The following is a 14,309-nucleotide window of genomic DNA, read 5'->3' as shown; positions in this document are numbered from 1 at the left end:
CTCCGAATGGGAGAAAATATTTGCAAGCGAATCAATGGACAAAGGATTACTCTCCAAAATATATAAACAGCTTATGCAACTGAATATTAAAAAAACAAACAACCTGATCCAAAAATGGGCAGAAGACCTAAATAAACATTTCTCCAAAGAAGACATACAGATGGCCAAGAAGCATATGAAAAGCTGCTCAACATCACTAATTATTAGAGAAATGCAAATCAAAACTACAGTGAGGTATCACCTCATACCAGTTAGAATGGGCATCATCAGAAAATGTACAAACAACAAATGCTGGAGAGGTTGTGGAGAAAAGGGAACCCTCTTGCACTGCTGGTGGGAATGTAAATTGATACAGCTACTATGGAGAACAGTATGGAGGTTCCTTAAAAAACTAAAAATAGGATTACCATATGACCCAGCAATCCCACTAATGGGCATATACCCAGAGAAAACCATAATTCAAAGAGTCATGTATTGCGATGTTCATTGCAGCTCTATTTACAATAGCCAGGACATGGAAGCAACCTAAGTGTCCATCGACAGATGAATGGATAAAGAAGATGTGGCACATATATACAATGGAATATTACTCAGCCATAAAAAGAAACGAAATTGAGTTATTAGTAGTGAGGTGGATGGACCTCGAGTCTGTCATACAGAGTGAAGTAAGACAGAAAGAGAAAAACAAATATCATATATTAATGCGTATATGTGGAACCTAGAAAAATGGTACAAATGAACTGGTTTGCAGGGCAGAAATTGAGACACAGATGTAGAGAACAAATGTATGGACACCAAGGGGAGAAAGTGTAATAGGGGTGGTGGTGTGATGAATTGGGAGATTAGGATTGACATGTATACACTAATATTTATGAAATAGATAACTAATAAGAACCTGCTGTATAAAAAATACAATTTAAAAATTTTTAAAAAATGGTCCATATCAAAAAAAATTAAAAATTAAAAAAACCAAAATGAAAACAAACTCAGATACAAATAGGTGTTTCCTTGCTGATACTGGGGGGGATGGGTAAAATTGGTGAAAGGGATTAAGAGGTACAAGCCTTCGGTTATAAAATAAGTAAGCCATGAGGATGTAATATACAGCATAAGGAATATGGTCAATAATATTTCAATAACTTTGGGGACAGACGATTACTAGACTTACTGTGGTGATCATTTCATAATGTATGCAAATGTCAAATCACTATGTACTACACCTGAAACTAACATAATATTGTATGTCAACTATATTTCAATAAATTTAAAAAAAGAATGAACTAATACTGAAAGCAGGTAAGTCAAAATATATGTGCCAACTAGTGAGTCAGAACCTACTGATATAGCAACCATTCTTAGGTCCCATCTTTATAATAATGCTCAAATAAAGCTTTTTATCCCTCCTTCCTTTCTTTGCCTCAGTTTCACCTAAGGCCTCAAAAGAACCAAGAATGAAAAATAAATGGAGAATATGTCTACCTTCCAAAGTGAAGAGCTAGGCCCAGTAATGCGGGCCTTTAAATGGGGTGTGTGAGCACTGGTGTTGCCTCCCTTGCTTCATTACCCACCTCCAGACTCTCTAAGGGAAACCTAGGAATTCAGCTGAGGAAAAAGATGGAAAGTAGGCAAAATAAGTTTTGGAGAAAGTTGTCAGTGTGGTGGGTTTGGGAGAGTGAGGCGAGAGTGCATCTCCTTACTTTAAGCATAGTGAGAAGGGCTTCAAAGAAAACACTCAGACCTTGATAGCTGACCCTTGGAAGGTGGGGTACAATGGACAGGTGTCTGATTCAGACTGGAGAAATCTATGAGGTTAGAAGGGCTGGTTAAGTGGCCTGAGGCAACAAAGGAGAGGGTTGTGAGTGGGAAGTTCTGCTGTGGCCTGTGTACCTGATACAGATTGAGCAGGAGAACAAACTGTCCTGGGACCATCCTATCTTTTTTTTTTTTTTTTTTTTTTAAGGTAGAGAGACATTTATCTAGAAGGCGGCAGGCTACCAAAAGTAGGACACCTCTGTGCAGATGCAGATAACTTGAAAATCAAAGGGAGGTCTTAAGGTGCGAGCTGGATGGGGAGATCCCCAGGGATGATGGGGAAAGAGATCTCCAAAGAACCCAGAAAGAGAAAATATCAACTCTGAACATCTCCTGTAACCAGAGAAAACAACACTGTCTCACCAAGCTGCCCATTGAATGTTTGCTGCTGCTTACCTTTCCTACTAGCTTTTCTTTTTCCTGTGTTAACCCTGGAGGAACTAAAAGCAGCCTAGAGAGTAGCAGGAAGGAGAAGAGAACAGGCAGAGGAAAGTGTATGCCTCCCTTTGCCACTAAAGGCAACAGGACTGAATCATGCCTGATCTGGGGGAGTAGCTTCAATTTTAAATGAATTTACAAATTTTTGACTTTAACCAGACAGTCCCATGACTGTTAACAGGTGGTTATTTTGATGTTCAAAAGGACCAGAGGACCTTATTTGAGTGATCAGAAAAATCATAGAACTTACTCTTAAGTCCATTCGGGTGGTTGGGAAGAGCTAGTTTGCACAGGGGATGAGTTTTTTGTTTTTTTTTTTTAATTAATTAATTAATTTATTTTTGGCTGTGCTGGGTCTTCGTTTCTGTGCGAGGGCTTTCTCTAGTTGCGGCGAGTGGGGGCCACTCTTCATCGCGGTGCGCGGACCTCTCACTGTCACGGCCTCTCTTGTTGCGGAGCTCAGGCTCCAGACGTGCAGGCTCAGCAGTTGTGGCTCACGGGCCTAGTTGCTCCGCGGCACGTGGGATCTTCCCAGACCAGGGCTCGAACCCGTGTCCCCTGCATTAGCAGGCAGATTCCCAACCACTGCGCCACCAGGGAAGCCTACAGGGGATGAGTTCTTTATGGATGGTGAGACCTACTTGTTAACGCACCTGTTACATATACAATAGATGGACACATGGAAGGCTGCCAGTGTTCTTCTTCCCCGATTCATCATTTATGCAAGAAAGTCTAGGAAATTTGCCAACATTTTGATGCTATATCTTTCCAAAAAAAATGTAAAAAGTATAGAAATGGCCCAGTTCCTGTTCTAAATGGTCTTAACATTTAGTAACTTATCCTTCTGGATTTAAATATTGGGAAATGCATCTTGGATGATATGATGGCAACTACTGGTATGCATTTTACCCCCTGAATGTCCTCGCCTCAGCTCCGTGGATGAATGAATATACATAAGGCAGGGTAGGAATTCTTTTTTTTTTTTTTTAAATTGGAGTATAGTTGATTTAAAATGTTGTGTTTCAGGTGTACAGCAAAGTGATTCTGTTATACATATATCCACTCTTTTTAAGATTCTTTTCCCATATAGGCCATTACAGAGTACTGAGTAGAGTTTCCTGTGCTGTACAGTAGGTCTTTATTCGTCGTCTATTTTATATCATATGATATTGCTTATATGTAGAAATTCTTGTTTTATGGTTTGGAGTGGAGGTGGTAGTGGTTGGATACTGGCTGGGGAAGATTTTGGGGGTTTTTTTGTTTTTTTGTTTTTCTTTTAAAAACATTCTCGGGACTTCCCTTGTGGCGCAGTTGTTAAGAATCCACCTGCCAATGCAGGGGACATGGGTTCGATCCCTGGTCCGGGAAGATCCCACATGCCGTGGAGCAACAAAGCCTGTGCGCCACAACTACTGAGCCTGCGCTCTAGAGTGCCCACGAGCCCTAGAGCCCGTGCTCCGCAGCAAGAGAAGCCACCACAGTGAGAAACCCGCACACCGCAATGAAGAGTATCCCCTGCAACTAGAGAAAGTCTGCGCACAGCAAAGAAGACCCAACACAGCCCCCCCAAAAAAAAAAATTAAAAAAATAAAAAGATTCTCTTTGGGATTTGTTAGAATTAATGTTAAAAATGCCTGATTTCAGTGAAAATTGCCTTTAGAGGAAGCTGCTGTACTCTATGTCTTTCAGGTGGACTGTTCAATGCATATAACTAAGGTGAGAAGTCAGAATTGAGGGACAAAGTCCTTCTTAAGAGGCATTTTGTAATAAGGGACCAACTCAAATACCATCAAAATCACAAAGGAAGTGGATAAACCTGCATGATCAAATCTCACATTATCTTGGAAACTAGGACAAGACAGTAGGATTGATAGTGGCTTTTTATACTCTATTGACGGAGAACCTTCATATCTAGTACATTTTCTGTAATTTATTGACTTGTTTACAAGGTTGGATATTGTCACAGTTTCAGAAGGTCAAAATAAGGCAGAAATTTTCTGTTAATCATTAATGGTATTCAGTGGGACTGAAGATTAGAGCACAGAGGGAAAAAATTTAGGGTAGATCTGTCTTCCTATAGTGAGAAGATGTAGTATTAGGATGTCAATGGAGTTTTATGCTGCTCCTGGGTAGAACTGGGGAAAATGGCTGGCAGTGGATTTTAGTTCAGTGTGAGAGAACTTTATAGCTGTGGCTAATTAGTAACTGAAATGATGAACAGCTTTTTGAAGTGAGTTTGTTTTGTCCTTAAAATATTCAAATGGAGTTTAAATAACGGTATGTATTAAAGATTCCTGAATTTAGTACACAGTCGTATCCTCATGATCTTTGAGATCACTTCTAAAAGCTTACAAAATCACCCATTTTAGAAACAGTAAGAAATTATACAGAATCTTTTTTGTCCCAAAGCTTATGGTTTCAAGCCACAAAAAATACTCAAATAAGAACCCCTTTGTTCTTAATGCAAAGGAAATAACTTTGCTTAATAAACTCTCCCTATAAAACTGCAGAGGTCACTTTTGTTTTATTGTGACCATGCAAAATGAGAGCCTGCATTCAATGGGGGCACCTCTGAACATTTAAAAAACTATTTTGTTTCTAACTTTCCAGATTTCTCACTTCATTAAGAAAGTAGAGTTTCATTCAGTGTGTTGAGAACGTGAGTGCATGTGAATATAGTATAAGTGGAGACCACAGTTTATCTCCTGTTTAAATAGCTTTAATTAAATCAACTGAGATTGCACAGAAACACATTGGAATCCATGGGTGTTATGTACTGCTTTAGTTAGAATGCAGTGACAGAAAACTGGGAAACTAGATCAACTACACGAGACTTAAAATGGTTTTGGAACCATTTTTGCTGGAATATTCAGTCTTGGGCAAAACAGAAGCAAGGGAAAAAGCCCAAATAGGCATTGAAGAAATTCAGAATTAAAATATGAGGGTAAAACTGCTCTTACAAAAGTAACCTGTAGAGGAAGCCGTTGCACCATGTATTTTTCAGGTGGATTACTTGAAATATTTCTGATTAAAAAAAATCCATCTATTCATTTATTCAAAGAGAAGACCTGGAGCTGAACTGGTTAAGCGAGTATGTCAATCACTTTCTCATCTTCCAAACATAACGAATACGGAACTTGATTTGCCATGAGATTGATATAATCAATTCCCTATTCCATGGAGTACCGCTTAATGTTTTCACACCAGTTGAGCTCACTCTCATTTATGTAATTAAATCCTATATCAAATGAATTGTAAATGACATACTCTGTTCTTTAACGTGCCATGTGGTTATGAAGAGGGTAATCTGGACTTTGATACGGCGCTAGTAAATATTGGCATAATCCTAGTGACACTGGCGAAATCATTTTCACATTGTGACCCCTAAACACTCAATGTTTACAAATGTCGTTAACAGAATTGTTGCTTTTTGCAATAGCATGTCCCTTTTCTGTCTGTATTGTGAAACACTCTGGTAAGTTGTGCCTAATTCTGGACTTTTGAAAACATTTGGTTTACTTTTGGGAAATCTTTACTGCTTCATGCATCTCTCCTCTCCCAACACAGCTGACAATACTCATTCATACATGCAACATACATGTCTTGAAGACTTACTCTGTGCCAGGCATTGGGTTCAGTATTGAATATACAATAAAGAGCAAAATAGACACATCCTTGCCCTTATGGAACTTTTAATCTAGTGGCGATAGACAATATGATACTCATTGTTATGGTACAAACTTTACTAAAAAGGGTATTTTGAATGCTTTAACTATTGTTATAATCATTCTCTGAAACCAGTTTGGTCCTCTAGAAAAGATGTTTGTATACCAGGAGCAATGGTTGGACCCTATATAACGCTAAGTTGAATAAAGACGCTTATATAGGATGCTAGGAACTGTCTTACGTTGCTATTCTCCTATTCTGGAGAATCATGGGCTTTCAGAACTGTTGGGCATTTATATTTTTGAAATTTTATTCCTTTGACTTTTTTAAAAAATAAATAAATTTATTTATTTATTTATTTTTGGCTGCATTGGGTCTTCATTGCTGCATGCAGGCCTTCTCTAGTTGCGGCAAGCGGGGGCTTCTCTTCGTTGCGGCGCGTGGGCTTCTCATTGCGGTGGCTTCTCTTGTTGCGGAGCACGGGCTCTAGGCGCGCGGGCTTCAGTAGTTGTGGCACGCGGGCTTCAGTAGTTGTGGCTTGCGGGCTCTAGAGCGCAGGCTCAGTAGTTGTGGCTCACAGGCTTAGTTGCTCCGTAGCATGTGGGATCTTCCCGGACCAGGGACCGAACCCATATCCCCTTCACTGGCAGGCGGATTCTTAACCATTGTGCCACCAGGGAAGCCCCCTCCTTTGACATTTTTATTTCCATTCTGCACTGACAGACTCATCTATGTCAGAAAAGGTCGGTGTATTAGTGCGTTTTTTTCTTTAACTTAAGGAATATGGTTTGTAGTATTCGTTCAAACTAGGTGGGCTAGATATTCAGAGTAGCGGTTTTAGTTGAGAAATTAAATATTGTTGGGCTGGTTTAGGAAGTTGCCCTGATTATTGGAACTAAAGAAAACTGCTGATATGTCATTAAAAACATTGTCAATGAAGAAGTGGTATTCAAATTAGTACTTTTATTTCATTTTTCAGGCTTTTTGGGTCTCATTTCCATTGACATTTTAAATCACTATTATATAAAGCATTGATCTGGTTTCATACTGATGTTTGCAAGCAGGGGTGCAGTTTTGAGCTTAAGTCAATGGAAAGTAAACCTAGAGTTCTGCATGACATCTATAGATTAATAATCTAGAGGAAATTAACTGTACCTCTTAGGATGCCATCAGTGGAACATTTCAGATGTTGAAAGTTCAAAACCAGTAGAAGATATATGGGCAATGGGTCAGTTGCTCCGATATTAAAATTGCCATAGAGGATGGCCTCATAGACTCACTCAAATTTGATGCCTTTGGTTTCAACACGGGTGGTAGCCCATATAGATGCTACACTCACCAAAGTCCCAGAGGAGACATTCTTCCTCCACACATCTCATTCCACCTCGCTTTTCCTTCACAAGTTGAGCACCTTGTCATCAACAAATGCTTTTGCAGAGGTGAAGATAAGGGAGCAAGTTTCCCTCTTCCACCTTTGGCATAAGTGAGGGTGGTGTCTTTGGTATCCTGAATTGGAAACTTAGAATGCATTACAGGGCTTAGTTTTTAAAACAATATAAGAATACATAACATGATAAAGCACATACAAGAAACTTGAAAGCCACCAATACTTAAGGAACTGAGGTCTGATAGTAGAGATAAGAATAAGAATACAACATCAATAGCAGCAGTAGTGATCATTGCCATGGAAGAGATTGAAACAAAGCATATGAACCCATGGAATGGAAGAGAGCTTTTAGAAAACCTCATGAAAGGAACTATTACTTGAAGTGGACCACGAATGATGGGCAGGATTTTAACAGGAATACGTGAATTGGGAGAGGAATTTTGAGTGGAGAGAAGAACATGAAGAACTATCTGAAGTTAGAAAATCACCAGTCATATCTGGAGAATGAGTAATCCAATAAAACTGAAGCAGGGGAATTAAATACTAGAAAACTTGATCACCAAAGTTTTACTTATTTTTTAAGGTAATGGGGTATCTATTGAAATACATTCATGGAGAGGAATGACCAACTCAGAGCTGTACTCAAGGAAGAGTAATCTTGGGATCTAAGTGAAATAGTACCTTGTTATTAAGGCTGTTCTGTGAAATATGTTAGTCTATGTAAAAATGCCTAGCACATCTCCTGCCTAACGTGGTAAAAACACAGTGAATGTTAGCAACTCTTCTTATAGTAAAATCCAGTGATGATACCTATTATGAGATACATTATATGCCCTTGTGATAAGGATCCCATGTGACTTGCTCCAGTCCTTCTCTCAGATGGTAGGCTAAATTACTTTCTGGTCAGAAGGAAATGGAAGAGAAGATAGAAATAGAAAACTCCCAGGAAGCACAGAAATGAGTTAACATGTACCCCAGTTATCTCCTGGCCAGTTCTCCCTGGATCTGGCCAATGAGATTATAGTCTATCAACAGTGAGATGATTTCACTCAATGATCCTTTCCTTGGGGAAGTCCCAGCCTGTCACAGAACCCAGAAACCTACAGTATTAGGTTTCTATTGCTACTGTAACACATTACCACAAATTCAGTGGCTTAAACTTACTGCTTTACATTTCTACTGGGTAGACTGACACAGGTCTCACTGGGCTAAAATCAAGGTGTCAGCAGGATTGTGTTCTTTCTGGATGCTCTAGGGGAGAATCCATTTCCTTGCCTACTCCAACTTCTAGAGGTGGCCTAGGATTCTAGGCTCAAGGCCTGCTTCCTCCATCTTCAAAGCTGGCAACTTTGTGTCTCTTTGTGCCTTTTCTCTTTAGTGACATCATCCTCTGACTGATTCTCTTTTGCTCCCTTTTTGTGATTACATTGGCCTCACTCAAATAATCCAGCATTGTTTTTCTACTTTAAGGTCTGCTGACTAACAACCTTTATTCTGTCTGAAACCTTAATTCCCCTTTGTGATGTGAGCTAACCTCTTAGCAGGTTCCAGGCATTAGGATGTCAACATTTTTGGAGGACGCTCATTCTGCCTAACATACACATTACTATTTAAGCCTGAGGTTGTACCCACTATCGGATGACTCCAAACAGAGACCAGAATTGGGGTGGGTTTGTATCAGACAGTCTGATAGCTAGAATCCCACCAGTCAGCTCTACATGTTCACCCCTAGCATTTCATCTACCTCCCAACAGTGATCCTAATTTATATGTATTTCATTTTTGAACTCCACTTACCATGTTATGTCAGGTTTTGCATTGTATTTTAATATGAATTGATTGGGGAAGGGATGTGACGTAGGAATTTGGTTAGGGAAGCCATTACAGTAGCTGGGTGAAGGTTAATAAGGGCCTGCACAAGGACAGTATAAGAAAGTGGAAATGTAGTAGACAAAAGAGCCAATGTTCCCAGGCTTTGAGAACTAGATCTATGCAGGGGGTAAAGGAGACAGACAAAAGGGAACACTGAGAAGGTTTGGTATAAGGCTGACATATTTTAGGGCTGAAATTTATAGAATATAGAAATGATTGAATACTGATAACAAAAATGAATAAAATAAAATCCAACAGTGCTCTACAGGATTGAACATAAACGATTTAGAGGTGATAGTGCCAGGAAAACAGGAAGTTAGAAGACAGAGCTGGTTTCATGGAAGAGGGATGAACTGGGATTTGGATCAGTTGTGGATGACTGTGGTGGACAGAATGAATTTCACGTACTTCCCCCTAAATTGGTGTCAATGATTGGTTCTCTCTTACACTTATTCTAAGATTAGTGAAAGTATTTCAGGTATGTGTCTCATGAGAGGCAGCAAAGCAGTGATTTTGAGTGATTGTCTTTGTAAACCCAGTGAATTGATGTAAAATTCTGATTCTGACACTAGCTCAGTTACTTTGGATAAGTTACTTAACCCCTCTTTTCCTCAGTTTTCCCCATTTATAAAATGGGGATAATAGTACTGAGCTCATCGTGGTGTTAAAAGGATGAAATAAATCTATCTGAAAGATTTTAAACATGTTAACATATTGCAAATAAACTATTAGCTATTTTATTCAATGGATAAAATCTAGTGCCAGTGCTTCACAGTGGATACTATATATAAAACTTATAATGAAAATAACAAAAGACTTAAAGTTTACTCCTTCCAGGATATCTATTATGTGTCCTAGTTGATATTTAATTTTTCTTAAATACTCAAAACTACCTTATGAGGTAGGTACTCTAATAACCTTAGTTTTGTGATTTTACACACAAAAAACTACTACACATACTATATGGCAAGTAGTGTTCTAAAACTGAGAATTCCAGCAAGGAACAAAAAGTCCTTGATTTCATGGAGCCTTACATTCTACATCTTACTTTCATTACAATAAACAAATGAACAGCTGGTAATAAGGTGATGAGTGCTAAAAATAAAAGCAAAATAAAAAAAACAAAAACAGGGTAAGGGAATAGAGAAAAATGGAGTAGTAGGTGCTATTTGAGGTAGATTGGTCAGGGAAGTCTTCTCGATATGTGAACTTGGAGCAGACAGAGGGGATCCATGTTCTAAGAGGAGGGAGGAGCTAAGGTAAGTCCCTGGGGTGCAGAATTCAGAGAGTGGGAGCTAGTGTGGAGGCCAGTGTGGCTGAAACAGACTGAACTGGGGGAAAATAGAGAGGAGGGTAGCAGTGGGCAGAATAAAGAAGTTAAGTGACCATAGATACTAGGGGGAGGGTAATCAGTTCCTTTTAAGGATTTTTTCATCTTCTCTCTGTATAGGTCAACCTTGTGGCCTTTTAAAGTATGCTTACTCATCCCCATACCCCATATGTGATGGTGAATTCATACTGGCATTGTACCTCATAGCAATGAAGCATAACTTTGCTATTAGGTTAACATTGCTTTTGATGATGGAGTTAGCCTACCTCTTTGACTTCAGCTCTTCCTCCTTTCCCTTCTCAGCTAAGCCTCTTTAATGCTTTTACTCTGGGTGCTTTGTGAACTTGGATCAGGCCATATTTGTTCCTAGCTCAGGACATTTGCACCGGAGTTCCTTCAGCTTGAAACATACTTCTAGATATTTGCATGGCTGTCTTCTTTTCATCATGTAGATCTCAAATCCTATGTTGCCTCCTCAGTCACCATTATGCTTATTTTACAGAGAGCATATACAGACATATCTGGGAAAGTATCAATAGAATATCTTCTTATTCTAAATTACTTCTCTTTAGCATTCTGTACAGTTATGTTCCTGAATCAAACTGAGGACAATTTTGGTTTTCACATGGCTCCTGATGAAGGTGTGGGCAACTTGTAGAAAAGAGAAACAGTGATTCAGTGTTGGTTTGGAAGATTGGGATGAACCACATTGTCTTAGGGCTGCTTTGACAGGTAAGTGGGAGAAGGAGAAATACAGCTTCCCCCCCCACCTCAAGGGGAATTTACTTTCCTCTTGCTATTTGATACCATGTTTAATAAAATTATGCTGAGAATGAAATGCTTAAAGCAAAAGGAAAATGTTCTTGCCAATAGCTCTTATAAACAGCAGTGCTTTGCTTCCTGTAGCATTATGTCTTTGGTAATTGCGTAGCAGTGTCAGTAGGCTTCTTGTTTCTTGGGAAGAGGAAAAGATATGATTTAGATTAATGCTTTATCCATTTCAGTTTTGAGTAAAGAAGCCAAGTGGAGGCAATTGGCAAACATAACTTTCTTGCCTCTCACAGGGTAGCTAAAGTGGATATTATAATATCATTTAGATTTGGCATATTTGGTAAGCCCTTCTCTCTCAAGATGTACCCAAGGGCTTGTGAACTGAGTCCCCAATGCCATTTGATAGAAGAGGATGAGCTGACTGGAGCTAATGTTCATATTGTATCCACTTTAGAACTGAGGTTTTCCAAAGACTGCTTCCATGGGATATAGGCATTTTAGGAAAGAGCCCATGTGTTTGGGAAACTTTATTGTTTTGAATAAAGTTAAATTATCTTGTTTTGATTTCTCAGAACTCTTAGGACAACAAAAACATTGATTATGAACCAACCAAGAAAGACTGATGTCTGGCTTATTTCTTAAATATGTTTGGCCATAGAAACATCTTTCCAAAATGAGTCTTGAAGGAAATACACCTTGGAAAAGAGGTTCTAGACAAATGCTGTGGGTGGTTGGTCAGCTCTGTAGAACTAGGCAGAGAACTGCAACCCAAACCAATCCTCCAGCATCCAAAGTTCCTCTCAACTCCTTCAATCTGTACACTTCCTGCCAGGAGTGAGCACACCTAGCTTCCAGGTAAAACACTGACGTGGTATTTGGGTTATGCTCAGGTATTACAGAACAGAGGACTGATGGGTCAGGACTACTGTCCCCAAATATTGGACATTTATTATGTAGGTAATTGTATTTTATGTCTCAGGAGTCATGATCTGACCTATGGCACATAGGTAATCAAGTTCACTGTGAAGTCCAGACCTTCAAGGGTGCTTACTTGAAGTTTTTTAGCATCCGTTTCATCAGAGGCTGAGAGAATGCTAAAGGATGTTGAAATAGAGGTTGCAGAATACTGTTATTCTCCAAAGCACTGTAATTCTTTGAAGTGAAGCCAAGGTACATTTACTGAGTCAGTAGTTCAAAATGGCACATTATGGCATCCACATATAATCCCAGGACGTAACCATTACTGGACTTTCTGTGTTTTGAAAATCCAGATCTGAACCTACTTCAGGAGGACTTTTCAGGTTCAGATCTGCCTCAGGGAAACCATGGGTGAAGGAGTAAGCTTTCAGGGTTCCTTGGGACCTGGGCTATTCAGAGGTCTCGTAAGGGACGTGAATAAGACAAAATTTAAAATAATTTGAATGACAAAAATGAGGTTTTTAAAAAAAAATGATTGTAAAAAGAATAAGAAAGTCAGGAGTAAGGTTATTCTTGTCATAGTTAATAACTGTTGATTCCTGGGATACACGCATTTTATTCCACTGGTTAAATGTTATTAATATGAGTATTAATGTATGACTTGGATAAAGCGGTTAACTGGCAACACTACAAGAAAACTTTAATTTTTTGAAGCCGGATGAATGCAGATTCCTTTTATAAGCATTAAAGAATCAGCCAGAAAGTAAATTGGAACTGATTATGATTATGAATTTCGCAGCTTGGGAACTTATAAAGTTGTATATTGCTCAAAGACGAAGACACCATGTGACGAATGAACGTAATGAAAAATATAGCTCAGAGACCTTGATAGTCATATTTCTTAGCTAATGAATTCTTTTATGTGAGATATTTTAGAAACTATAATGCGTTTTCAAATATTACATATAGAGGATTCCTTGAAGATCGAAGATATCTGTTGACTTCATCATTGATATGGTATATTGTACTCTCAATGGCAATGAATATTTGAAGTCTGAAAAACAAAGCTCAGTGATGGATCACAACCTCCATTTGAGTTCTCCTTTAACAAATAAAAAAATTCTAATTTTGAACCATTTTTTTAGATCTTGGTTATCAAGAAAACAGGGAAAGATAAGTGACAAATTATATAGTTTTTCTTTCATGAGATTCTTATCGTGATTTCTTGGCTATTCTAATTGAACACTCTATGTGACATTTGAGCTGAGATTAACCCCCCTTTGATTCCTCCCTCTCTCCCCAACATATTCACTGATTCTTCTGTTTTTCACCTTGTGTATAATTTTTAAAATGGTAACAAAATTAGACTAGTTGAGAGTTCTTGTAAATGGTCACAGCACTGGAAGTCTTACCTCTCTCTAGAGCATGCACAAATGCTACAGCAAGCAGGAAAACCAGGATCCTCTTCATTTTTCTGCCGGCAAGTCCTGTAGCACCCCCGTCTCCTGTATGTTACCCAGTTAAAAAAAAAAATGGCATCCAAAAGTAACCAATTCCCTTTTACTAATAAGACTCCTGACTGTGAGCTAATCAATTATTAATCTCTACATGGAAGGAAGGGCAGTCATCCCTTCCACAAGAGATAAAATATCATCAATCAAGGCAAATAGACAACCTGGGGAAAAAGTAGTGGAAAATCTAGGAGATTTTAATCATTAACTTTGTCAAACTGCAAAAGAGTCAGGGTATATATAGATTTTTCCCCCCACTTCTGCTTTTTGCTAAAGCTTATCTAATGTATTTATGGGCACATTTTCCCTCCCTCTTTCTGTGTTGTCTTTGGACATTCCCTACCCTTCTCATGCGTATAAATGGAAACTTGGAGGTGTCTCTTTGTTTAAACCTACTACAAATAAAGATTATCTTAAAATATCGCAGACTAGGTGTTTAATAAGGGCAAAAAAAGTGAGAACCCAATTTATCACAATTGCTCAAATCCATAATTTTAATGCTATATATTTTATTGAAGATGATAGGGATAGTACTTTATATTTATGTGCTATATTACACAAATATATTTCTAAAGCACTGACATACATATTAGAAATAACCCTTG

The 14,309-nt window shown here is 38.6% G+C and overlaps 1 protein-coding gene across 1 annotated transcript in view; it reads right to left on the bottom strand.

The window, feature by feature from the left end:
* GC (GC vitamin D binding protein) overlaps window positions 1-13,821 on the bottom strand; it is a 40,277-nt gene extending 26,456 nt beyond the window's left edge. Inside the window, exon 1 of the mRNA XM_036853818.1 lies at window positions 13,606-13,821. Coding sequence (XP_036709713.1) covers window positions 13,606-13,663 — 58 coding nt within the window. The 5' untranslated portion in view covers window positions 13,664-13,821. The remainder of the gene's footprint in view (window positions 1-13,605) is intronic.
* Window positions 13,822-14,309: the final 488 nt, after the last annotated feature.

Source organism: Balaenoptera musculus, chromosome 5, assembly GCF_009873245.2.
Source record: "Balaenoptera musculus isolate JJ_BM4_2016_0621 chromosome 5, mBalMus1.pri.v3, whole genome shotgun sequence".
NCBI lineage: Eukaryota > Metazoa > Chordata > Mammalia > Artiodactyla > Balaenopteridae > Balaenoptera > Balaenoptera musculus.
Note: the sequence above shows the minus strand (reverse complement) of the source record. Positions and strands in the feature narration are given on the sequence as shown.